Below are 27,482 nucleotides of genomic sequence, written 5' to 3'. Positions count from 1 at the left end.
CAGTTCCTTTCCTCTTCCCCATATCCAAACCAAGGTAAGAATAGCAGAAAATTTTAATATATTAACAGGAGACAAAACACTCTCAACTAGCCTGGAGGTGCCATCTTGGATTCCCCCTTGCATTCTACATTTTAAATACAGTTTTCTGGCAGCCGTAATGCCAGAGATGGGTGTCTCCCATATTTTCATTTACAGGGCATAAAAGAGGGTATGTGTTGGTAGAGCCACTGATTATGATGGAATATTCAAAATATTGGACAAACCCAGAACCTCTGTTCAAGGATCTTTGGCCTTTCAAACTTTAATATTGAGGGCTCTGACAAATTTCTCCATTAATTTGGAATAAGTTAGGTCTTGGGAGGAGATGAATTGTCAGTCAGTGCCAGAAGCAGGTCAAAGAGATTGCCCGTGAAACTTCTGGGTGAATTCACTGGAGATAGACCACTTGGCCACAATCATCCTTAATATTCATGTGATAGAGGCATGATTGTTGAGTCGAGGCAGTGAGGGGAGAAGCGGTTGAGCAAATCCCAAATGTGAAGAATCTGCAGCAATGGATGACAAAGAACCATGGATCAGAGGATCTAGCACTGGTGGTGATCTAGAAATTGCAGTGTGAGAGAGACAGCAGGAAGTGTGGAAGGTAAGGGAAAAGATAAGATGGATTCCCCAAAAGGTGATGCAAAGAAAGTTTTGACCATCTGTGTCAATTGGTCAATCACTTCCTGAGTTCTCTGAGACAGTGTAAGAGAAGAGGCATCTTCTTTCAAATCCAGAATAGGCTCTTGTTCCACAATTGGAGGTCTATTAGAAGAGAGTGGAACAATGGAACAGATAGGATCTGGGGTTTCCAGATGCAAACCTTGCGACAGCAACTGTGAGAATGAAAGTGTTGTGATGACAGCAGGTGACAGATGGAGAAACTGACTAGACATCACGGAACTGGCCTTTGCAGCGCAGAATTGGGTGGGGAAGGCTGCATGCAAAAAGTGAGACTCCAGAAGCCATAGAGGCATAGAATGTTTAGATTTGCTCAAATAGTATTTCAATACTTGATCAGAAGTGGAAGTATAAGCCAGTCTGGAGTGTTTGGAACTCTATCAAGAAGAAGAACCAGAATGCCTCAAGGAAACATAGAAGTGGGGTGAGACCTCTTAGGCAACAAATGAAGAAGCGTGAAATGGGGTGACAAAATGCTCTGATCATCATGCAACGGTGTGTCAAGAATTTGTACCGTTGCATGGTATTGCATCGAAGGGACTTGCGCCAGATTCACTGATGGACGTGTCATTTCGATGCACCGTGCTGCTTCGATGCACCATGCATCACTGGGCACTTGGATGTATTGTGCATCGGTAGCTTCAATGCACTGTACCCTGATGCATTGTGGGTGCATTGATACACCTTGCTTCAGTGCATCAGATGCATGGATGCACCATGCTTCAATGCATTATGTCTCAATGCATCATGCATCAGTGCACCATACGTCGGAGCACCATGTGTTGGTGTCTTCAACACATCGTACACTGAAGTACTGGAGATTTTATTCACAGTCAACACTCCCTCATCTAATTCTTCGGTGCAAAGGGAAGCTCTTCTAAATGCCACTGTTTGGACTTTGATGCATTTCTAAAATCATTACATTGGTTACTCATCAAAAAACGTATTGAGTATAAGGTACTCTATTTTGCATAAAACAATCTATGGCAATCAAGTAGAATGGTTAAACACCATGGTTTGATTCCATACACCGCAACGCAACCTTAGATCATTTAACAAAGGGCTATAATCAATACCCTCAATATCTACAGCACGACTCACTATAGTCAGAGAAAGAGCAATCTCGATAGCAGGACCTGGATTGTGGAGCACTCTTCCAGCGAACCTGAGGTTACAGAGTGACTTAATATTGTTCAGAACACATCTTAAAACTTGGCTTTTCGAGCAAGCTTACAAGGATGGCATTGGCTAAATTTAAATTTATTTCACCTACACTGCACCGTTTTATAATGTTATTTACTTGGATTATTTTTGACCACCTTTGAGTTTTTAGTTTTGTGATTTTTTTATTAATTTTAATAAGTACTTAGAATTTTTATTTTCATCCCAGTAGTTATTTTATCGTGTTTTATGATTTTGAAGGCTTGTACTCAGTTATTTAATTATTTTCTTAATTATTGTATGTTATACCCTTAGACCCTATTGTTTAAATAATAATCTTTTCATTGAATTTTAGTATTATTTTTATTATTTTACAGTCTATTATTTTTTCATTCTTATTTTTCTTGCTTGTAAACCATTGTGACGGCATGTTCCAAACAACAGTATATAACAGTTTATAAATAAATAAATTTTGGTCTTCAAAGCTCAACCCAGTGGCTTGAGCCAATGGGGGAGTATTACAGGTGCTACAGCTTAACTCCCTTCCTCATGAGATATCCTAGTGTGCACCTTGGGAGCAAGATTTATTATAGCTTCTCTGGGCCCGATGCAGAGCCTCTATTTTAGCCACCCTGGACCGTTGGGGCCATGGGGACATCAGTCCACAGGCCTGGCAGTTAGCATAATCATGTTCTGGGCCTAAACAGCAGTAGCAGATCTCATGCCCATCCATAAGGGACATTATTTGGCCGCAGACACAATTTTCGAAACCACTGATTGTAGGTTTTTTCTTTCCCAACATGGCTGGAGGAGATGTTCCTTAAGGTTTTGTCTCTGAAGAGACAGTCTCCACAAACTTTCTCTTTTTTTTTTTTTTTTAGTAGCACTGTTGAAGGGAGTGCTGCTGAGGCAGCAAGGCAACAGGAAAAGGAGAAATTACTACTTACCTGATAATTTACTTTTCTTTAATGAAGATAGGTTAATCCACATAAGTGAGTTATGCATTTCTACAAGCAGATGGAGACAGAGCAAAGCTGACATCATGGTATATATACCCCTGCACTGACATCAGCCCGCCTGTATTCTCTGCAAAAGCCAACTGTGGACAACTAAACAATACATGATCACAACTATTAAAGACAACAATTCAAATGGTCAGTTGAGGTCAGACAAGGAGTGTAATATTACTAATCTAGGGGCTGGATCTAACACTTACTAGTAACCCCCAGAAACACAGCCACTCAGGAGGACAATAGCACCACCATCCGGCAGCCAAGGACGGGAAAGTAGATTAACCTGTCTTCATTAAAGAAAAGGAAATTATCACGTAAGTAGTAATTTCTCCTTTCTTAGCATTAATCCACACCAGTGGGATGTACCAAAGCTACTCCTGAACAGGCTTCGTCCTCCCAGGCTTGCACATCCAGGTGATAATATCTGGAAATTCAATAAGAAAGACCACATTGCTACTTGGCAAATCCTGATGGGAGACAACCATCTAATTTCCACCCATGACACTACCTGAGCCCTAACCTGACTAGGCAACAGCTGCTCAGCATCCACTTACACAGCCGAGACAACCTCCTTAATCTAGCGAGCTATCATAACCCACAATGCCAGCTCACCTTGTTTATTCCTATCGGGGAGTATAAACAGCCAGTCAATCTTTCTGAGAGGTTTACAAACCTCCAATACCTCATGATATACTACTTGACACCCAAGGTCCGTAACAGGCAAAAGTCATCCACATTTTTCTTCCTGTCCAGAGTCTGCAGGGAACTGATTGATTCAAGGGAAAATCAGAGACCACCTTCCGCATAAAAGAAGGAACAGTTCACAACTGGATCATCCCTGGGGTCACTCGCAGAAACAGTTCCCAGCAAGACAGCCCGCAGTTCAGAAACTACACAGAACACATTCTCTAGTAATTAGCCTCAAGGAGAGGCTACACAGTGGTCGAAAGGTGGGACCTGCCAGAAATTCAGAATAGGACTCCACAAGAGCACCGGCAACCGCAAGGAAGAACAAATATGCTTCACACCTTTTCAAGAACCAGGCCACAACTCAATGGGCCGACAAGGGTTCACCAGTCACATGACTTTGGAAATGAGCAAGAACTAACACCTGTAACTTCAAGAAATTAAGGGCCAAGTCATTAAACAACCCATCCTGCAAAAGTCCAAACTGAGCAGGATTTTAACTGAACGAGGATGAACTCCTCGTTCCTCGCACCAAGACTCAAACACTTGCCAAATGCAAACATAGGCTAAGGAAGTTAATAACTTTCACATTCGAGGAAAGGTAGAAATCATAGCAACCAACACTTCAGCAACCGAGCCCTCTCAAAACACCATAAGATAAAAATCAAGTCTGATGTTCAAGAAGAAATAGGCCCCTTTCATAGCAGATCCCTGTGGACCAGTATTTGGAAAGGATATTCCACCAGAAGCCTCCACAGATCTGCATACCACAGCCTCCTGAGCCAATCTGGCACCACCAGAAGTTCCAACCCCATGTGAGTCTCGAACCTCTGAATCATTCCACCCAACATGGGCCACAGGGAAAAGGCATATAGAAGCTTGTCTTCCAGTCACTCCTGTACGAGGGCATCAATGCCCGAAAACTTCAGATTTGTCCTGCAACTGAAGAATCGATGAACTTTCACTTTGTGTGATGTTGCCAGTAAGCCAAGAAATGAGAGTTCCAAGCGGTCCACTATGAGCTGGACTGCTTCGTAGTACAATTCCCATTCTCCGGGATCCAAAGATTGTCTGCTGAAGAAGGCCAGCTCTTACATTGTCTTTTCCTGCAATGTGTGAGGGTGAGATCACCTGAAGATTTACTTCTGCCCATTGTATTTCCTGCAACACTTGCTGGCTCTTGGCTACTCCCTAGCGATTGATATATGCCACTGTCATCACATTGTTCAACATCATTCAGACTGCTCGACCATGCAAGCAGTCAAAGAATCGCAATCATGCCAACCGAATGGCACGGGTTTCCAGCCAATTGATGCTCCAGAAATTCTCTTCTATACTCCAGCGCACCTGCGCTGTCAACTCCTGATGGTGAGCCCCACAATCCTTGGGGCTCGCATCCGAAATGCATAGTAGCCAGTCCTGTATTCATAGAGGAACGCCCTTCATTAGATGATCTGCTTGCAACCACCACTGCAGATGGATACTGATCTCCACCAGTAACTGAAGTCATATCGAGTAGTCCTGAGACTGTGGACTCCAACGTGCAAACAGAATGTGCTGAAGAGGATGCATGTGTGCCCTTGCCCAAGGAACCACCTCTAAGGTGACTGCCATCAAAAGGCGCACCTGTAAATAAGACCACACCGCCAGGTACTTGTGTCAAACACCAAAATACTCCAGTGTCTGGGCTCTTGGCCAAGTTCACTACCCAACCTAGTTCCTGTAGCAAGGAGATCACCTTTCATGAGATCTGAAAACTCTCTTTCATGGCTCTTAACCCACATTAGCCAATCATCCAAGTATGGGTGGATCAGAATGCCATCCTTCCTCAACAATGCTGCTACTACCACCATGACCCTTGAAAAGCTCCTGGGCACAGTCGCCAAAACTAAGGGTAGTGCTCAAAAAGTGATAATGTCGCCCCAAAACAGCAAAACGCAGAAAACTGTTGATGCTCCAGCTGGATGGGAATATGCAGATATGCCTCTGACTATCCAGAGACTTAATAAACTCCCCCTGATTATAGCTATTATCAGCGAGTGTAAGGTTGCCATGCAAGAACGAGTCACTTGCCCAAGACGGTTGACTCTTGAAATCCAGGATGGAGTGAAAGAAATCCCTCTTTCTCAGGTACAATGAAATAGCTGGAATATCGGCCTGTATTTTTTTGTGACACAGGCACTGGGATCACAGCCTGCAGGCTGAGGAGTCTTGGCAATGTACACTCCACTGTCTGTCTCTTCTGTGGAGAGCTGCAGAGATATACGACAAAAACGTCTCAAGGAACGTTGATAAACTCTAGAGCAGAGCCATCTCATATCTCCTCCAAAACCCACTGGTCTGACGTGATCTCAATCCACCTCCAATAAAAAGGAGTGCAGGCGATTCCCCTATCTCCTGTTCCTGGGAGTGGCTCAGCACACCCTTATTGAGAGGGTTGGGGGAGGCACCACCACTCAAGCCCATGCCCCATCTGGGCTGCCTGGGACAAAGGACTGAGACTTACCCAAAAGTCGAGCCCTCTGAGAAGCCACTCATCTGTAGGGTCGAAAAACATTTGAAAACCCCTACCACAATCTCACGAACCGAACGAACACGAAGCCTGCTTTTAATATTCTAGTAACCAAGGAACCTTGGATTCATCCCACTTATTGGTCTTTTTTTTTTTTTTAATTTACTCCCAAACCAAAGTGATCCTTTAAAAGATTAGACTTTGAAATTGACACAGTACCAATTCATCAGCCATAGCTGATGCTCAACCCTGCTTAGCTTCCAAGATCAGATGAGATTGGGCGCATCCAGGGTAGTGAGATTTAAAGGTCACTGCCCTGAAATTCAAATCAGACTTCCTGAGAGAGCAAGAGTGAGCCACCGGAGAGCAGCAAGAAGCATCTGCAATTCATTCGCATGCGATCAGGTCTGCTTAAAGATAGTCTCAATTCTCCTATCCTGCGCCTCCTTCAAGCCACTGCCTCTTCCATAGGGATAGTTGTCCACTTTGTAATGGCACCCACCAGCACATCCACTTTCAGAAAGTGCTCTCTCTCTCTGCCGGATCCAGGAAGTATAGTGCTACCAAGGCTCAACCCCCTTTAAAATTAGCTTCCATGGCGCCCCATTCAAGATCAATTCTTGAATAGCATCCATAATGCTTTACGTAAGGAACCTAAATGGGATTCTTGTTTGGCTCAGACATGGAATCAGCACCCGTCATCCCCAGCATCTTTAGTGCCTGGGTGATCCAAGCTGGCAACTCATCTCTATGAAAGAAACACGACATTGTTCTAGACAGCTCCAATCCCGGAGGAATTTCCCCTCCTCCAGGGAGTAAGGGTTGCCTTCATCATCCGTGCCACCTGGGTCCCTATCAGCATGACCCACAGCAGGTGTAGACATATTCCAATGCTTACCCATGGTACCAGGCATGCAGGGATCCGCAGTTTACGATCCTGAACTCTTAGGTCTACCACATCGGCAACAGAGCAAAACCAGCTAGCAGGGCCTAGCCAAAAGGCTGCTCATCCTGCCAAGCTGTTTCATGGCAGACTTGCACATAGAAAAGCATGTGAATGCCGCCATGATCCATACCAAAACCAGGGGGTGTCGGTCCTGCACCCACTAAGTAGCCTTCCCCTGCTGATGAACCAGTTAGGGGAGCCCCAAAACCAGGCAAAACCTCTGACAGGTCCCCATCCAGTACCATTGCCACACAAATCTGGGAAGGATGGGCTCAGTAAAAGCAGCCGGAGATAACTCTCCCTGAGCCTCCAAGCAGCTTTGACACAAGTTAGGGAGAACGTCAAACTGAGATGCCTGAATATGGCAAGCAGCGCTAGCAGCACACTCCCAAAGCATCAGACAATTGTGCACCCAGCTGCGCACCTGCACAAGTGAACATGGGCAGGGTGCCCAAAAACAAGGTCTGCCCAATAAGCGTTCAAAATACAGGCACATAATATGTAATCCATGTAGGCACCCACCTGTGTGTCTACCTTGGTACCCACCTGATCGCACACCCGGACATTCAAGAGCAAAACGACATCAGACACTGTTTCGCAGCAGACTTGTGTAGAGAAAAATGCACAAACTCCGCCGTGGCTACCAAATGACATGTAAGCAAAGCCTGAGAATGAGACCTAGCCAAAAGGCTTCTCAACCCAAGCTGCCACGACTCCCCAAGCTCCCTTGGAGGCGGGAATAGAAGGCGCACCAAGGCTCAGAGACTAGAAGGGGAATGGAAATCCTCACTCCTTTTCTTTCTTTTTTTTTTTTTATTTACTCTTTACCTGTGCTCAGCCCGTGCCAGCCAAGCACACAGTCTGTCTCCGGCTGTGGGGGAGAGAGGTCAAAGGCCTTCACCGCCAAGCTTGGATTCCTGCACCCGCTAGCCTCTCAGCTGTTTCGCTCTTTACAGCTAAGTCCATGCAGAAAACCAGCTACCAGACCGAGGCACTCTACTGAGGGAGGGATCTGCAGATATCACTCAGGATAACTGGAATGAGGGACCATAGGGTATCACCACAAGAAAGCGGGGTGAATTAATTTCCTTTTTCTTTTCTTTCATTTTCTATTTTTTTAAAGCAATCCCCAGTAGGGAGATGCACATCCACCATCTGCTGGAGATGGAGAATACTGTGGGCTGATGTCAGTGCAGAGGTATATATACAGTGACATCAGCTTTGCTCCATCAGTGCATAAACCCACTGGTATGGATTAACTTGTCTGAATGCTAAAAATTAAGAAAATATAATGTAATTTAAAAATGTATGAGGAGAGATTGCTTGTGCTCAGAAAAAAAAAAAAAAGACTGGAGGCTCTCGAGGCACACCCATGTGGGTGTTCCCGCACATGCTCAGTAGAGCTCAAAACTCTACTAGTTTGGAGAGATGAGTCCATTTGGTGCCACCGGATGATATCACCCACAGATCATAGCTAATTCAGCCTGCTTATCGATGGAAAAAGAAATATTACTTGAGTCTACCCCTTTTCATTCCTATCCCTTGGAAAGAGGATAGCCTCCTGTGCATGGAAATCTTGGAGATCTTTAAACGTCTATCATATCCTGCCCCTATTCCGTCCTACTTCCAGGGTTTACATATGAAACCTGCAAAAGACATCCAGGTACTGACAAGAAACAGAGTTGTGTGTTTCAGTACACAAGGTTTCAGGAACAGGATGACATGAAAATTGGTACAATATAATTAGTACCTTTCTGACTAGTTTATCCCAACTATAAATTTTACATTTCTACCTCATTAGTATTACCTTATTTCCTTTCAGCAGAAACCATGTTTCATGTTAAACTTGGCATTCAAAAAGCAAGAAAAATTCAACTACAAACTATATCTTACATGTGAATGGGAAGAAGGGGGGAAGCTAGGCTACTCTTTAATAGCCTAGTTAAAATTCCACAACAGAGTATTAAATGGCAGCACATTTACAGAGAAGAAAAGAAACTGTTGACAGAAAACCTCAACTATAAATCTATTTTATTATGATCTAAATACAGGCTGATATGCAATTACATACACCTGGGCTTTTATAACAATGTTTGAGCTGCTCTATTATTTTACCTAAGGTCAATATACTGCAAGCACAAAACATCAGCGACATTCTCACATTTGCAGTCGTGTGCTGGCTTGACAGCAACAAAATACACCGCTCGAAAGAGCGCTGCAAATAATTTGAAGAGCCTCTTTCTAATTGTTAGGTTTTCCAAAGCCAGTAAAACAGACTAAATTAATGTCTCCAGCTCTGGCAGAAAAGCTACAACAAAAAATGTGAAGCTCTTTATGGCAGAGTACTCTCTTGTTCATTAAAGAGAAAATTTGAATTGAGCCTAACAAAGTGTTGCAGCACCCCCATGAGATGGAGTTGCACAATCTTGGCACGCATGAACATCTGACTATGGAGGAACTTGTTTTAATAATATTTCATTTTGCCTCAACATGTGACTGGCACTATAAAACCATATTATACACCCAGGGAACATCCTTACATGTAATCACCCAGGTGGAAATACTGTCTAAAATATGATCATTTGTAGTTATTACTTGTATATTTTCATTGTTTAGTTTCAATCACACTTTGTTCCAATTTCTTGGGGTTAATTATTTTGCGCCAATTTGTTTTCCACACAGGAATGTTTAAAAAAAAAAACAAAAAAAAACACAATTTCTAAAGGCCTCAAAGAACCCATCCCACATGACTGAATGAGAGACAGCTCAAGTTTAGATCATAAACCAGTTAAAGTGAGGAAGGTGGGAGAGAGAAGCAAAAATAGTATGCCTAGGATAGAAAAATATATAGAAAACTTAGGCACCAGTCAAAAAAATTTAGGAGACAGGAAAATTATTTTCTTCTTTCTCTCACAATCTTTCTTTTGCTTTTTATTTTTTGTCCATTTTTTGATTTTATCTTTTTTGCTACTTTTCTTTTTCGTTTTTTGCTACATCCTTCTCTCTCCTTCAGGCACTTTTCTCCCCCTTCTCATATCCTCCAGCATCCCCTCCTTCTCCCATTGTCATGCACCTCCCTCACTGGTTCCAAGCACTTCTCATCCATCCCACCTCCTCCCCCCTCCTTCTAGCTTCTTCATGTAGATGCAGCAATGGGATCCTGCCACCAGCAGCTATCATAATTCTCCCCAGGTGAAGCCCCACCAACAGTGGCCACTGTTCTTCCTAGCCAGCAGATACTGGACCCAACGGTTCCATTTTCACCCCCAAATAGCTTCAATCTCAATTGCTCCTTTCCTGCTCAAAGTCAAACTCTTAGGCTCCCAGTATTTTTCTAGCCCTGGATACTAGGACAGTTAACACGAGCGTAAAGGACCAAGGCACAGATATGTACAAGTGAGTCACGACAATATAAATACTAAGATTTCTATTTTTTTGTATTATGTGTTCGCCTACCTGCTCAATATTTTACCTACAAATTTCTTTGGTTTATAGATATATGGAAGTTCCGGTCCCCCTGACGCAGCCCTGATGCGAAACACAGCCATGTCGGGGTCCTTGCTCTGATATCATATAACATTATTTGCGCCTTTGAATTTGTACCACTGATGTGACTATGTCTACAATAAAGAGTCTGTTTGTTCATATGTATTGACCAGTTGACACTGTGTGCCACACATTATTTATTTTGTATTTCCTCTACGTGTGTGCGCTATTTACTCCGCCCTCCCTGTATGCTCAAGTGAGTCTTCTGCCAACTGGTTGGAGGCAATTATTTCTGCAGGTTTTGGTGAACATTATAGTATCAAAAAAGTAGCCAAAACGTCCAAAGGGAAAATCTCATTATTTAAACACAGGTGGTCAGCCTGAAATTCAATTCTCAACCAAGAGAAATTAATACCTAAGTGGATGGTGCGCTCTCATACACACAGATGAAAGAATGAATAAACCCTTCCTGCAGTCCACAGGCATAATCATCGGCCCATTTTTTTTCAAAGATTTTTCCAAACTTTGATACAGTCTAGTGTCCCACACCTTATGGATATGTGACATTTATAGCAACAATTATATATATCTTCTAAACATTTCATCCAAAAATAATCATGGAAGGCACAAATACGAGAACTCTGTGATGGACCAGGCCAACAAAAAATGATTTTGTCTGACAGGAGGTGAGGAACAGAAGCAAATCTCAGCAATCTTCAGTTAAGACATGCCAAGCAAAACTCAGCAGTCACCATTTTGGCACATGCCAAAGCACCTTCCTTTTCAGTCTCTAACACAGATTGATTAATTTAAAATAGAGCATGTGATATTTTTCCATAGCACCTTTCTTTGCCAACTTTGTTAATAGCATCGATAGTTGTTTAGCCATGTTAAGATTAGTTTGAGTGTAAAAGAAATACTTTTTGATGCATGGGATTACAAAAGAAGGTGCTTTTGTATATTCCAATCACCCAGGAACTCGTCATGTCGAAAAGGTGACTGTTGGGTTTTGCTTGGTATATTCTCAACTGAAGACTACTGAGGTTTCCTTCTGTTTCTTGTCTGCTGCATGACATAAGATATATAGATATATAATTGTTGCTATATATATATTTTTTTTTTTTTTGCTTCTTGCTTTCTTTTGCTGTTTGTATATATATATATATATATATATATATATATATATATATATATATATGTAGAGAGAGAGAGAGAAAGAAGGTATGGCACATTAGACTGCATCACAGTTTGAAAAGGGGCCAATGATTATACTTGAGAACTACAGCAAGGGCTCACCCATCCTCTGTAGCTATACTATCTGTATGACAGCCCATTACTCACTTGTATATTAGTAATCCTCTTGGTTGAGGACTGAACTTCAAGCTGTCCACTTGCAAATAGATACTTTTTTTTTTGTTAATTATTATACGCAAACAAGATAAAATGGAACATATTTGCTTTTTTAGGAAAATAAATGCAATTCAATTGACCTACTTCTTACAAAACTCACAGTAAAGCCTAATCAAACTTTTTAAAAAGACAAAGAATAAAATGACTGAGGGTTTTATTTATTAAGCTTTTTTCCCCCCATAGATACAAATGGATAAAAAGCCTTAGTATATCAGGCCCTGAGTCCATTTCTGATAGTTGGCTAATTCTTTATAGCTACTCAATTTTCAAAAGGACTCCGATTTGAAAATATTCACTTTATTGTAATTAAAGTCTTGAATTTCAATCCTTAAAAGAAAAAGTGCCATACCAGAGTAGAAACAAAAAAACCCCTCATATGTGGCACTCACCTTATTTGAGACAAGAAATTAAATTCTATTGCTGTGCAGTTTGTGTGACCATCAGTCATCTGTAAACGTAACATTCGGGGAGCAGCCTGAGATTCTTCATTATCCTTTGGTGCAGAAACATTACGGATCTTCTGAATCTGCAGAACACACGGGCCTTCAAGCTTTTATGGCAAAAGAAAGACAAAATTGCAAATGAACAGCAGCAAGTAAGGCTTAAAATCTTCCATTCAAGAGTTCAATAATATTTTTTATGAACATGGTAAACTGTCTAATAGAAAATCAGCTATTATGTTTTTCTTTTATTTTTTTTAAACCTACTTGGAAAGCTAAATGGCTTTAAGATAAAAAGAATGAAACTCAAGAACTTGCTTATGCATAATCCCATTAGCTTTAAAATATTAATTTAATATTACAATACTTTAAAAAAAAAAAAAAGACAAAACCGCCACGGAAGGTACAAAGCAAACCTTGTGTTGCAATATGCTGATGGAAGCCAACTAGCCTTCCATAACTGAACACGTCACAGTAATATCCTAGGTCTAAGGGATGGCTCTTCCACCAAATGACAAATCTACATTGAACATGTCATGCCTTTAAAACCTAAATAAATGAAGGACTTAAAGAATAAAGTAGGATGATTTCTGTATTAGTTCACTTTATACAGTGTGATGAAGGCAACAAGTCACAAATGTATTAAATGTGTCAAATAAAACAATATTGCCTGCAACTTGCTTGTTTGACCTTTATTTCTATCTTTCCCAGGGCCAGACGTACGAGGCATTTTTCCCCACACACAAATTTGGAGAAACCCTTTGGTACATCTGGCCCACAGAGAGAAAGCAAAGGAGAAAGTCTGCCTTATTGTCACGGTTGTCTTTTCAAGACTAATCTACTTATGTTTCAGCTGCTGTTGCAAAAAACTACAATATTTTTGTCAACTCTATATTTGCACCATCCCTTTACTTTGAGAGTCTTTTTTTAAAAATATGATTTAGGAAGAAGCAGCTAAAATTATGCTCAAGTCTGTGCTTTATAGAACTAGTCAAGCTAATAATATATTTATATACATTTAATATATTTGAAATGCCAGTATTATGAAATAAAGCTGTAAGCTTATGCAGTACTGTTCCAAATAAAATCATGTAGATACAGGATTCTTTCTCCATCTCATCTAAGCTTATCTAAGGGAGGGTAGGCAATGTGGTCAATGCTGACAGTATTTCATAAGCCAAAAATAAGGAAACAGGAGAGGAAGGAGAGATGGGGGTCAAGTACCAAAAATGACTTTACCAGGAGCTGAAAGAGAATATCTGTACACAGAGCCAAATATAGAACAAAGGCTCACCCATCTCAGTCAGAGGGACACATTCGAGGGTGGGCTTCTTCAGGCTGATAGTTGGTTAAAATATGGAATATGCTGCTAACGAAGACAACCTGAACTATTACTACAAAAGTCCTTACTTATTTGTTCAGATGCACAGACCTTATCTGAAGGCCAGCAATTGCATTTTTTTTTCTCATTGTACCAGAAAGCAAAATTGCTTACCTTGTAATAGGTGTTATCCCAGGACAGCAGGATGTAGTCCTCACATATGGGTGACAGTAGTAATGGAGCCCTATGTACGGAAAACTTCTGTAAATGTTTCTATGAAACTTTTGACTGGCACCAGAGTGCCTACTGGGCATCCCCAGCATGCCATGATATTCCCTGCCACAGGGGTCTCCCTTTAGTCTTTGTTTGTAGCAAATAGCGTTAGCCAAAAATAAAATAATAAAACGTATCGGACCCAACTCCGCGGGGTGGCGGGTGGGTTTCGTGAGGACTACATCCTGCTGTCCTGGGATAACACCTATTACAAGGTAAGCAATTTTGCTTTATCCCAGGACAAGCAGGATGCTAGTCCTCACATATGGGTGATTAGCAAGCTAGAGGCTGAGTCATTTTGTGCTGAAGCAACAGTGATGTAGTGTTGTTGAAATGAATCAGCCGAAGATCACAGCAGGTTGGATGTAGAAGGAGTTGGGATTAAACTGGAAACAAATTCTTTAAGACGGATTGTCCATAGGCTGAATCTTGTCTTCCTTCTTTGTCTAAACAGTAGTGAGCTGCAAAGGTGTGAAGAGAACTCCATGTTGCTGCTTTACAAATGTCCAGAATAGGTACAGAGCGAAGGTATGCTACGGAGGTTGACATCGCTCTGACTGAATGTGCTTTTACTCGCCCTTGGAGAGTAAGGCCTGCTTTTTCATAACAAAATTGTATGCAATCTGCTAGCCAGTTTGACAGAGTATGCTTACCCACTGCTTTACCTGGTTTGTTTGGATCATAGGATACAAACAGCTGATTTGATTTTCTTTGGGCTGTAGTGCAGTTTAAATAGAAAGATAACGCACGTTTACAGTCCAAAGTGTGTAAGGCTCTCTCTCCCTGGTGAGAGTGAGGCCTAGGAAAGAATGTAGGTAAAACTATTGTTTGGTTTAAATGAAATTCCGTGACAATCTTAGGAAGGAATTTTGGATGTGTACGGAGGACTACTCTGTCATGAAGGAACTTCGTGAAGGGTTCGTAAGTTACTAGTGCCTGTAGTTCACTGACCCTTCTAGCTGATGTAATGGCTATGAGAAATACCGTTTTCCAAGTAAGGAATTTAAGGTCACAGGTATTTATGGGTTCAAAGGGAGAACGCATAAGCCTGGTTAAGAATACGTTCAGGTCCCATTGAATGCTTAGGGAATGAACTGGAGGTTTAATATGAGTTAGGCCTCTCATGAATTTACTGACGAGAGGCTGTGTGGAGACAGGCGCATCTCCTAGCTTGTTATGATAAGCTGAGATTGCACTTAAGTGTACCCTTACAGATGACGTCTTAAGACCAGAGTCTGAGAGATGGTAAAGGTAATCTAGTAGCGAGGTAGTGGAGCAAGTGAAAGGATCTAAATCTTTCTGAGTGCACCATAACGTAAACCTTTTCCATTTGTAGGAATAATTTTTTCTAGTGGAAGGTTTACGTGCAGCTATTAGTACCTGAGATATAGTGGTTGAAAGGTTGAATGGTTGTAAGATCAAGCTTTCAACATCCATGCTGTTAGGGATAGGGATTGAAGGTTGGGATGGCGCAACTGTCCCTGTTCCTGAGTTATGAGAGTGGGAGCTACTCCCAGGCGAATGGGATCCCTGACTGAGAGATCTAGCAGTGTGGGGAACCATACTTGTCGAGGCCAATATGGGGCTATGAGTATCATAGTCCCCTTGTCCTGTTGTAGCTTCACTAGTGTTTTGGTTATGAGCGGTATTGGTGGATACGCGTATAACAGGCCTGAGTTCCAATGGCGGGCAAATGCGTCCTTTGGTAAGTTGTTCTGCTGCAAGAGGAGAGAGCAGTAATTGCTCACTTTGTAGTTCAGATGGGACGCAAAGAGATCTATTGATGGTTGACCCCAGCGTTGGAATATCCTGGCTGCCAGGGTCGGGTCTAGAGACCACTCGTGTGGTTGGAAGTGACGACTGAGGCGATCCGCTACTTTGTTGTGGATGCCTGCTAGGTAGGTGGCCCGTAGTAGAATTGAGTGTGCTAGGGCCCAGTCCCATATTTGAGCTGCTTCTTGACAAAGGAGGTACGAGCCTGTACCTCCCTGCTTGTTGATGTACCACATGGCTACTGTGTTGTCCGTTTGGATCAGAACAGTCTTGTGTGAAAGGCAGTCCTTGAATGCATATAGAGCATAGCGTATAGCTCGAAGCTCCAGGAAGTTTATCTGAAAGGAGGCTTCTTGCTTTGTCCACTTGCCCTGTGTTTTCAGATGAGCAATGTGCGCTCCCCATCCTAAGGTGGACGCATCTGTAGTTAAAGTCACTTGTGGAACTGGTTGCTGGAAAGGTAGGCCCTTGAGCAAGTTGATCGGTGATGTCCACCAGAGAAGGGAAAACTTCAGATCTGGTGTTATCTGGATGTGAGTGGACAGTGGCTGAATGGCTTGAATCCATTGGGATTTGAGTGTCCATTGCATTAGTCGCATGGTCAGTCTGGCCATGGGAGTGACGTGAACTGTTGAGGCCATGTGCCCGAGCAGGGTGAGGCACTGATGAGCTGTGACTGTATATTGATTGCGAATAGAGTGCGCCAGGAGAACGAGCGTTTGAGCTCGGTCTTTTGGAAGAAAGGCCTTTGCTGTGATGGTGTTGAGATCTGCACCTATGAACTGCAACTGGTGAGATGGTGTGAGATGGGATTTGTCGTAATTGATGAGAAATCCCAAGGAGTGAAGCAATCTTATTGTGAGATGGAGAGATGTGACAGCTCCGCTTTGTGTATGACTCTTGATGAGCCAATCGTCCAAGTAGGGGAACACATGCACTTTTTGCTTGTGAAGATGTGCCACCGCTACTGCTAGACATTTTGTGAATACTCGAGGTGCTGATGCAAGGCCGAATGGTAGCACTCTGTATTGGAAATGTTGACCTTGTACCAGAAATCGCAGGTACTGTCGATGAGGAGGGAAAATGGGAATGTGAGCGTAAGCGTCTTGAAGATCCAGAGAGCAGAGCCAATCTCCTTCTTGAAGAAGAGGTAGCATGGTGCCTAAGGACACCATCCTGAATTTTTCCTTCTTTAAAAATTTGTTGAGATTTCTGAGGTCCAGGATAGGACGTAGGCCCCCGGTTTTCTTTGGAATGAGGAAATATCGGGAGTAGAATCCTCTGCCCCACTGAGGCCTGGGAACTCTTTCGATGGCCCTGGCATTCAGGAGGGTGGATAATTCTGCTTGCAGGATTGTGTAATGATGAGACACTGTCCAAGACGGAGTAGGGGGATTGTCTCTTGGTACAGTGAGGAAGTCCAAGTGGTACCCTTGAGATATGATTGAGAGTACCCATTGGTCTGTAGTGATGGAGGTCCAAGTTTGAAGATGGTGAGCAACTCGGCCCCCGACAGGTACTTGTGGATAAGGATTTTGGGAATGACTCATGCCCTCTGGTTGTACTTCAAAATCCAGAAGTGGACGCCGCAGGCGGAGGCTGCTGAGGCCTAACAGGTCTTTGGCGAGGGTGAGACCGTTGAGCAGGCCTTTGTTGTCTGGGCCTGGCTGCTGGTGGATAATACCGCCTAGGGCGGTAATATGGCTTTCTTTGTTCCCTTCTTGGAGGCCTCCTTGAAGGTTGATGTACCTCTTGTGGCAGCTGAGACAGCTGTTTGAGGGTTTCTGTGTGGTCTTTGATGGTTGCCACCACCTCCTTGACTTTATCGCCAAAGAGGTTTTCCCCTAAACAAGGCAGGTCTGCCAAGCGCTCCTGTACCTCAGGTCTCAGCTCTGAAGATTTAAGCCAGGCTCATCTTCTAGCTGTTATTCCGGATGCAGACAATCTGGAGGCTGTCTCGAATGAATCATACGTGGCCCGAACCTCGTGTTTTCCTGCCTCTAGGCCTTTATGTACGAGGGTTTGAAATCCTCCCTGAAGATGGTCAGGTAACTGATGAGACAGGGATTCAACTTGCTTCCATAGGTCACGCTGGTATTGATTCATAAAAAGCTGGTATGAATTTATCCTAGATACCAGCATAGCAGCTTGGAAGATTTTTCGACCAAGATTGTCCAAGAACCTGTTATCCTTTCCAGGAGGTATGGAGGCGTGTTGCTTTAATCTTTTGGCCTTCTTTTGGGCCGACTCAACCACCACTGATTGGTGCGGCAGTTGAGTTTTTTGGAACCCCGGGATGGGTTGCACTAGATAAGTGGCATCCGCCCGCTTATTAACAGCTGCCACCGACCCAGGGTGTTCCCATATCCTGTACATTAATTCTTGTAATACTTCATGAACAGGAATAGCAAGAATTTCCTTGGGAGGATCCACGAATTGAAGCACCTCCAAGGTTTTTTGCCTGCTGTCTACCTCAGAAAGGAGGGAGAAGGGAATTGTCTCAGACATTTCTTTAATAAAGTTGGAAAAAGACAGATCCTCTGGTGGAGACTTTCTTCTATCCTCTGGCGGGGAAGGCTCGGACAGGAGATCTTCATCAGAGGAGAATTCTTGGTCACTAGTATCCAGAGGATGCTCTGATGGCCTAGTAGGCTTAGCTGAAAGTTCAGATAGTGGAGTCTGAGGTCTAAGGGGTGGCATGACCCCCGAGGGACCTGGTAATGGTTCCTGATTCTCATCCACATCTACAGGTTGTGGTAAAGATGAGAAGCAATGGATAAGTGAGTCCAGTTTGTCCATTAAGGGTTGAAAAATGGAGTCTTGAGTAGGTATTGATGGTGCCATCGGGGTCGGTGGCCGTGGTGGAATCGATGGTAACCGGGGAATCGGCATTGCTGGAACCGCTGGTTGCGGCCTAGGTAGAACCGGTGATGGAATCGGCGCCATCGAGGAGAGCGGTGATTTCCTCGGCATCGGCATTGAAGGTATTGGTGATGGGACCGGAGATCGTACTATGATCGGTGTCGATGGCAGAACCGGAGTAGGAGGCCGTGGCATCGCCTCGATAAAGGCATCCTTAACCGCTTGACGTATATAACTGTCAAGTTCCGCCCGCATGGATGATGTAAACAGAGCACCCATGGGGGGAGGCGGTGGTGACGACAGTAGTACGTCCTCAGGGCCCTGAGGAGGTACGATTCCTTCCGCCGGAATCGGCGAGGGTTGGCCTGTCGATGGCTCGGAAGCCTTACTTTGGAGCCGGGCTTTCTTAACCGGTGCCCCGTCGTCAGTCGATGGCTCGCCGGGTATCGGGGCGGTGGTTGCCGTATGCGGCCTGCGATGCCGATGGCGATGCTTATCTTTTTCGCGCCCTTTTTCGCTGCTCGATGTGGACGCTCTAGACGATGGAGAGGGGGAGGAAAATGGAGCGTCTCCCGACTCACCTGAGTGACGTTTCTTCAATACTACTTTCCTAATCGACCCAGCCGGAGACGATTGTGTGGAAGTAGACGGAGCAGTAACCAGCTGTATCTTGAATAGTTGCTCCATTTTGTCCAGCCGTAGACGTCGACCTTTCGGGGTCATCGTAGCGCATAAGGGACAATTTTTTACATCATGACCTTCACCAAGGCAAAGTACACAGTCTTGGTGAGGGTCTGTGATAGACATATTTCTCGCGCATTTTGGGCATTTTTTAAAACCTGTAGCCATTTTGTGGCCGGACAGCCGTCGACGGCCTAAGACTCAGGTAAAAATGTTTTTTAACCAAAAAACGGAACGGAACCGCGAGAACGGTAAAAACTCACCGCGATGACTAAACTAAGGGAGACCCTTTGCGGTTGAAGTTTTTTTGAAAGCTTTCCGTGAGGAAAAGATGTGGAGAATCCCACAGGGCTCCTGATAACCGCGAGGCTAACTGCTTCGCGGAAAAAAGAAGACTAAAGGGAGACCCCTGTGGCAGGGAATATCATGGCATGCTGGGCATGCCCAGTAGGCACTCTGGTGCCAGTCAAAAGTTTCATAGAAACTTTTACAGAAGTTTTCCGTACATAGGGCTCCATTACTACTGTCACCCATATGTGAGGACTAGCATCCTGCTTGTCCTGGGATAATCACAAAAACAAACAAAAAAAAACCAATTATGGAAGTGGTCACTGCATTCAATGTCATTTCACTAAACATGTACCCAACCAGAAAATATCACAACTTTCATTTTTATCTTCTTACATTACAGGCAAAACAGAGATATTGTGCACCCTGCCTTCTCATTAGACAGAGATTGCAAACATCTCAACATTTCAAGGCATGCCCTATTCTGAAAGAGCGCACAACACAAATGAACATTGGGGTGTTATTAAACTATACTCAATGTGACTCTGGCAAACATCTGAATTATATGGCCCAAGAAACTGAACGTATAACTGGACATTAAAACATAGCACTTAGGTTTTAAACAATAAGCTGTAAGCAAAGACTTTGTTCCAATCAGCTTCTTGATCGTGAATACAATTTAAGAACATAAGAAGTTATCTTTCTGGATCAGACCAAGGGTCCATCAAACCCAGCATCCTGTTTCCAACAGTGGCCAATCCAGGTTACAAGTACCTGGCAAGTACTCAGCAAGTACTCAAACGTTAAATAGATCTCATGCTATTGATGCTGGTAATAAGCAGTGGCTATTCCCTAAGTCAACATGATTTATAGCTTATGGACTTCTCCCCCAGGAACTTATCCAAGCCATGTTTAAACCCAGCTACACTGACTGCTTTAACCACATCGTCTAGCAATGAATTCAAGAAATTTATAGTGCGTTTTTACCGATAAGTTTTATATACCATTGGGGGGGGGGTAGCCTTTTCCTAGAGCCCCCTTCCCCACATACAATTATATAGTGAGCAGTAATTCAAAGATTTAACATGACTTGACATGTTTTCTGTGAACCAAGCTAAAAATGCATGAGCAATAAGGTAGGGACTTGAACCTCTCTTCCAGGTTTAAAAAGTCTGTACTACAACCACAAGGCTGCACAACCAGCCTATTAACATGATTAGAACACATTCATGAAAAGATCTACTTTCTAAGGATCATTTCCGCCACTTCTATATAGTTTCCTCTTTGTCATGCACTGTACACATTCATGCTAGTTTTTGAATGGTTTTGAGAACACCTGGAGAAAGATGACAATAATGGGAACTTCTCAACAGTCATATTTGCTCTATGTACTTTTGTGACTTTTTTTTTTTGTGTGTGTTTATCAGAACAACCAGAGATTTCTTAGAAATCTTTATAAGCCATTCATCCTGGCAGCATAAAGCATGTTTCAGTTAGCAGCTTTGTGACAAAAAATGCAAGAGAAAAGCTAGCTTAAGTTGTTTTTCATGAGTCTATTTCATGGTTTATTAACTACATTGTGTCAAATTTTATTAACTTACACAAGCTGTATAGAATCTACATTCCTAAGTCATTACTGCAAAATACCATTCTGGTTTGTTTTGAATAATATACCACTCACATACAGATTGAAGCAGAAAGTAGCATTGGAATGATTTCACTTTTCAGGGAAAGAACACCACAAAGAACAATATAATTACACGTTCCCCCCCAGTTATATATTCTCCTAAAAATTATTTTATATACATGTAGCTTAACTTTACTTGTTTTAGGAAAAAAACAGAAATTAATAAAGCACACATCAGCAAAAGGAAATAGGATAGCACTACAAATCTTCCAGAGAATTGTTTGATAAATCAACAATAGTCTTAGAACGACTCCAACCAGTACTTTGAAACATCTCTAGGGGTTATTTTGATCAGAAAGTGAACTACTCACATTTGATTCACAGTGTCTAAGGCTAAAAGCTGAAAATGATGCATGAGTAAATTGGTTTCTTTTTTCAGTCCTATTGTAACACAAGTCATGAGAAGAACCAGGAAAGGCAAATAAAGAAACACCACATAAGGGTTGAATCTATGATTTGTCATAAATACTAGGAATGTTCATTCGTTTAAAACGAATGGCCAATCTGCAACAAATATGCTGTATTCGTTTGATTTTTTTTGCCACAGGCGTTAATTTTTGAAGAGCCCAAAAAAATTACAGAAAAGAAGAAACTGCTTCACTATTCCTCTGACTTAATATCGTTGTGATATTCAAGACTAATCTACTTATGTTTCAGCTGCTGCTGCAAAACACTACAACATGTCCAAGCATTCTTCTGACAACTCTATATATGCACCATCCCTTTACTTTGCAAGTCTTCTTTAAAAAATACGATTTAGGAAGCAGCTTTCACTCAATTAACGAACGCATCCATTAAGCATCCAAATTTAAGCATCCATTTTCCTAACCAGCTGACAGCCACCTCTCCTGGGTGCCCGCTGCCAAGGAGGAGCTAGGGGCACACAATTTCCCTTAGCACCTCCATTTTACCACGGCACCCAATTTAAATATTAAACTGGGGAAATCAGGTGCCCGGAAGAGGTGGATTGGTGCACATTAAGGAAGCAGGCACTCAATCATGAGCACCCGTTTAATGCACACCAATATTGCATCGGCCTGATAATGCTTTCCTGTTGTGTGGGAATTGTGTATTTTACTAGTCTTCTTTTATCAACAGTGCTTTTATTCAAAATTAGAAACATTTCATCTTTCCTAATCCTTTTAGCTGCTGTCACGATGGGGGTTTTTTTGTTTTATTTTGGTTTTTTTTACATCTCACTGCTACTGTCACTGACAAAGAGGAAGGTTAGTCTTTTTCATCTCCTTCTCCCTTCGGGGAAAGCAGGCTGCTGCCTGGCAGTGGCTGTGTTTGCAGTGATTTGTCAAATTTTAAACCTGTTCCTGTCTGAACCAGTGTAGTTCCAGCGCTACTAGCTGTGCTACAATACCATCCCTTTACTTTGAGAGTAGGAAGAGGCTGTTTTAATACTCTGTGTCTGGTCCAAAATACACCAATGCTGAGTCCTGCTATGTCCCCAACACCACCACATGGGCCACATTTCAATAACCACACTGCTGCTGCCTCCCAGCAAGAAAAGCCAAACCAAGAGCTACAAAAAAAAAACCAATGCTGAGTTCTGCTGTGTCCCCAACACTGCCAGTTTGGCCACACTTCAACCACCATGCTGCTACTGCCTCCCTGGCCTGAAAAGCCAACATGCACTGACACAATCTGCCTGCCTTGCCTTCTGAGTGTCTACCATTCTGCTACCTCCCGACTGTCCCCATCCACAAAACTGAGGTCTTTCACAGCATGCTACCTCCTGACTTGTCCCCATCCACACTACTAGGGTATGACTCAGCTTACTTCCTCCTGACTTGTCCCCCACCCATAAAACTGGGGCTTGTCACACCCTGCTGCCTCTTGACTTGTCCCCATCCAAAAAACTGGGATCTGACTACCCAGAAAACTGGAGCCTTTCACAACATGCTACCTCATGACTTGACCTCCATCCAGAACTGGGGTCTGACAGTTTACTTCCTCTTGCTTTCTCCTACATGTTCCCAACATCTCTGAGGCTTCAATTCTACTTCTTTTTCCTGACATGTCCCCAACCTTAACACTGGGGCTTCAATCTTCCTGCTTCTTCCTGACATGTCCCCATCCTTAGGGGTCTGGACTCATCTTACTTCCTCCTGACATCTTACTTACTAACATGTCCCCAATATTAACAATGGGGCTTCAATCCTCCTCCTTCCTCCTGACATGTCTCAAACATCAACACTGAGGTTTCACGCCCCCTGACATGTCCCCAACCTCAACATTAGGGCTTCAATCCTCCTGCTTCCTCCTGACATGTCCCCAACCTCATAACTGGGGCTTCAATCCTCCTTCCTCCTCCTGACATGTCCCCAACCTCATAACTGGGGCTTCAATCCTCCTTCCTCCTCCTGACATGTCACCTGCAACAACAGGGTCTGACTCAGCTTACTTCCTCCTGACACGTCCCCAACCTAAACACGGGGGGGGTAGATTTTATAAAAGCACGCCCGCACGCACTTTTGTTCATGCACCAGGCGCAAACAAATGTACGCAGGATTTTAACAGATACGCGCATAGCCACGCGTATCCTTTAAAATCTGGGGTCGGCGTGTGCAAGGCTGCCCAAAATTGGCAGCCTGCGTGCGCCGAGCCACGCAACCTCAGAGGGAACTTTCCTTCCACCACCACCCCCCCCCCCCCCGCACCTTCCCCTCCCTTCCCCTACCTAACCCCCCCCCCCAGCCCTATCTAAACCCCCCTACCTTTGTTTTAAAAGTTACGCCTGCCAGAGGCAGGTGTAACTTGCGCGCGCCGGGCAGCTGGCCGGCACGCGATTCCCCAGCCCGGGAGCTGTTTTGGAGGCCTCGGCCACCCCCTGAAATGCCCCCGGGCCGGAACCAGGGCCAGAACCACACCCATGGCCCCGCCCCGAATGATGCGCAGCGACATGCCCCCGACACGCGCATCCCGGGGCTTGCACGCACCACTGAGCCTATTCAACTTGGGGCAGGTTTTCGGGGGGTACGTGCGTATCTTATGCGCTTACCCCTTTGAAAATCTGCCCCTGGGGCTTCAATCCTCCTGCTTCCTCCTGATATGTCCACAATAACACCAGGACCTGACACTATAAGGATTTGACAGCACATCCAACAACAGCCTTTCACTACCATACCCCAAACCAACAGCACAGGGTATAGCAGCACATCCAGCAGTAGCCTCACACCACTGTACCCATCACTGGTTCTGGCGGCATATCCAACAGCAGCTTTACAGTGCCAAACACCTCACACAACCTCAGGGGTTTGAAACATCCTTTGTCTGCCTGCCATGACCCAAGCACCACTACAGGTTCATGACTCCACTGAGTTCCTCTGCCTGCTTGTGCCACCACAGTCATGCCTTTTTCCCAATTGCCACTTCCGAGGCATACCTCCATTGTCTTCCCTCAACAACTGTTTGGAGTGAAGCAGGCAGGAGATGTCAGTGGAGTTATGTCTCAGTGGTGGTTTCTAGCAAACACCACCACTGAAGCATGATTCCAATGACTTCCCCTACCTGCTTCGCCTCAACAACTGTTAGGAGCGAAGCAGTAAGGGTAGGACAGTGAAGTCATGCCCAATGATGTATGCAAAACACCACTGGGGCATGGCTCCACTGAGATACCCTGCCACTTCTCCAAACACCACCACTGAAGAATAACTTATCCTTTATCAGCGGCTTACTCCAACCCAAACCACTATGGCATGACACTTCCAGCGCAGTATGCCATGTTCCAACCATTACCACTGAGACCTGAGACTTACAGCTATAACATGCCATTTTCAAACCATAACTACTGTGGCCTGACACTTACAGCTCCAGCATGCCATTTTCAAACCCTAAACACTGAGTCCTGACACCTGAAGCATGCCATTTTCAAACCATAACCACTGTGGCCTGACACAGCTGTGGCATGCCCTGTTTCAACCATTAACATTGAGACCTGACACAACTATGGCATGCTATTTTCAAACCATAACCACTGTGGCCTGCCGCTTCCAGCTGCAGCATCCCATCTTCAACCATATCCATTCAGGCCTGAAATTGCTCCAACCACAACCCCTGGGACCTGACACTTCCAGCTTCAGCATGTCATCCTCCAAACATATCAAAACAGTCTTAGCAAGGCTCAGTATCCTTAATAATTTCCAATAAATGTTGCAGTCCCTAAGAATGCTATATTTTCAACCTGCAAAGGTATTTCTCAAATGCTACATGGACCTAAAGCTGAAAAAGACACAGCTGTAGGGGTATTACAACTACACTCTTTGCTGCATTATTCTGCTCCTACCATTCCCGTTTTTTTAAATTATTAACCAACATTTCTGCTGCCACTACTTAAAGCCATTCTTGTCACATTACGGTGCTCGTTCGCTCCACGGCTCTGTGCATGTGCAAGAACTGACAAATGTCTTTGGGGGTTTTATGTATAACCATCTTGCTGCATTACTCTGCTCCTACCATTCAAGTTCTAAAGATATACCAGCACCACTGCTGCCGCTGCCATTCCAAGCCAGCTTTGGTTCCTGAGGGTGCTTCCTCCTTCTCAAACTGTGTTCGAGGTTCTTGCCAAATCACCTTCCCCTACAGTACCTGCCCACTTTTCATCATGCTCTAGCCATACAACACTTTGCAAACTTACTGAAACACTCCTCAGGATTTTAGTACCATTCTTCATCTATGGTACTCATCTTCTTGCCATCTCTTATTTTTGCCATGGCTGTCCATTTTTTTTGCACACTTGCAGCACCGCTCCATGAACCATAACTGATTTCATGGACCACTCGCATTTCACTACACCGCGCACTTGCGTACCTACCTATGACATGTATGGCTTACTCCATGACACAAACATATCCTACTGTAATAATGGATCAGCCAGGAGCTGCCATACTTCGACAGGAATAGACATCTCTCTCTATGGTTGCCTGTATGCTCAACAGAATGACTGGCATCCCCCCTGCCACTTAATGCTATGCCCCTCATCCTATACCTTTGGATCCTTGTGCCGTTTGGCCTTGATGTCATGTGCAGATTTTACACCTTGGGATTTGTTACTTCTTTCTGCCAATGTACCTTCCTGGCATACTCCAGCTCTTACACTTTGAGATCTTCTTGCCAATCTAGGATGCTACTGTGCACCTCTCCTATGCTTTTGAAATCTTGATGCCACTCTGATTCTTGGTCCCTTTATCTGTACCTTGGATTTTTTCTACCACATTTTCTGCTTCATTGCCTCTTCATGTGCCTTAGGGTACTGATGCTACTTTTAGTGTCACTTTGCCTCTCCTGATGCCATCAAGTGTCCATGAAACTATTGTTGGCCTGAAGTGTTCTTCCTCCTCTTGCTGCTTCTTTGCTTTACTCATGTTGCATTACAGAACTCCTGCCAACCCTGTAAGCCTGGTATCCCTTTGTGGAGTCATTTTGCAACACTAAATGCCTTGCAGTTCTTTCCCCCTTCTGAGGATTTCTTCTCACAAGTTTCTTTAGAACAGATTAAAAACCACTATTCTGGAGCCCATAATAGAATGTAATACTTCCCCCATAGGTTTTAAAGGAAAACTAATGAAACTAATGAAACGAACCAAATGAATGAACTAAAACAAACATTTTCCTTCTGCATATCCCTAAAAAATACTGCTCAATGTAGCACAGTAGAAAGGATTTCAGATCACTGGTCCAGCATGTTCAACCACATGCTGCAAAGGTGGCATAAGCCCTGCTACAGACACATACTTGCAGGCCTAGCTGGGACATCACTTTTTTGATGGATGTTATATAGATCCCAAGAACCGTTCTTCAACAAAGTTGCCCCTAGGCATAGCCTGTAAAGCTCACTAAATGGCTCAGGGATTTGTCACAGCCTTACAAAATATTTCACCTCTATGTCACCAATTCAAATCCAGCTCAGGCTGACTGAAACAAAAAAAAAAAAAAAAAGATCTATGTGAATGAGTTGGTGGAACCAGTCTACTTCCAGTGGCTCTAGCCAGAAGCATTCACATTGTAAACACTATCATATTCCTTGCAAAGCTATGAATTCTGCTGCATATTTTATTTGTGACAAAGATACAAAGAGAGAGAGAGAAGAGAGAATTAAATACTAAAAAAACAGAAAAGGTTTCCATAATAAATATATATCTAAAGCAAAGCTTACAGATAACTAAATGGCATGCAGAACAGTACAATGAATGAATGATATTTTTGTTCAATTCT

The 27,482-nt window shown here is 43.6% G+C and overlaps 1 protein-coding gene across 8 annotated transcripts in view; it reads right to left on the bottom strand.

The window, feature by feature from the left end:
* Positions 1–27,482, bottom strand: part of TDRD3 (tudor domain containing 3) — a 632,378-nt gene that overhangs the window by 397,811 nt on the left and 207,085 nt on the right. For all 8 annotated transcript variants that reach the window (XM_029602992.1, XM_029602999.1, XM_029602994.1 and 5 more), the window contains exon 4: positions 12,325–12,485. In XM_029602992.1, coding sequence (XP_029458852.1) covers positions 12,325–12,485 — 161 coding nt within the window. The remainder of the gene's footprint in view (positions 1–12,324; positions 12,486–27,482) is intronic.

The sequence above is a fragment of the Rhinatrema bivittatum genome, chromosome 5 (assembly GCF_901001135.1).
Source record: "Rhinatrema bivittatum chromosome 5, aRhiBiv1.1, whole genome shotgun sequence".
Classification (NCBI taxonomy): domain Eukaryota; kingdom Metazoa; phylum Chordata; class Amphibia; order Gymnophiona; family Rhinatrematidae; genus Rhinatrema; species Rhinatrema bivittatum.
This window is presented reverse-complemented; position numbering and strand designations above follow the sequence as displayed.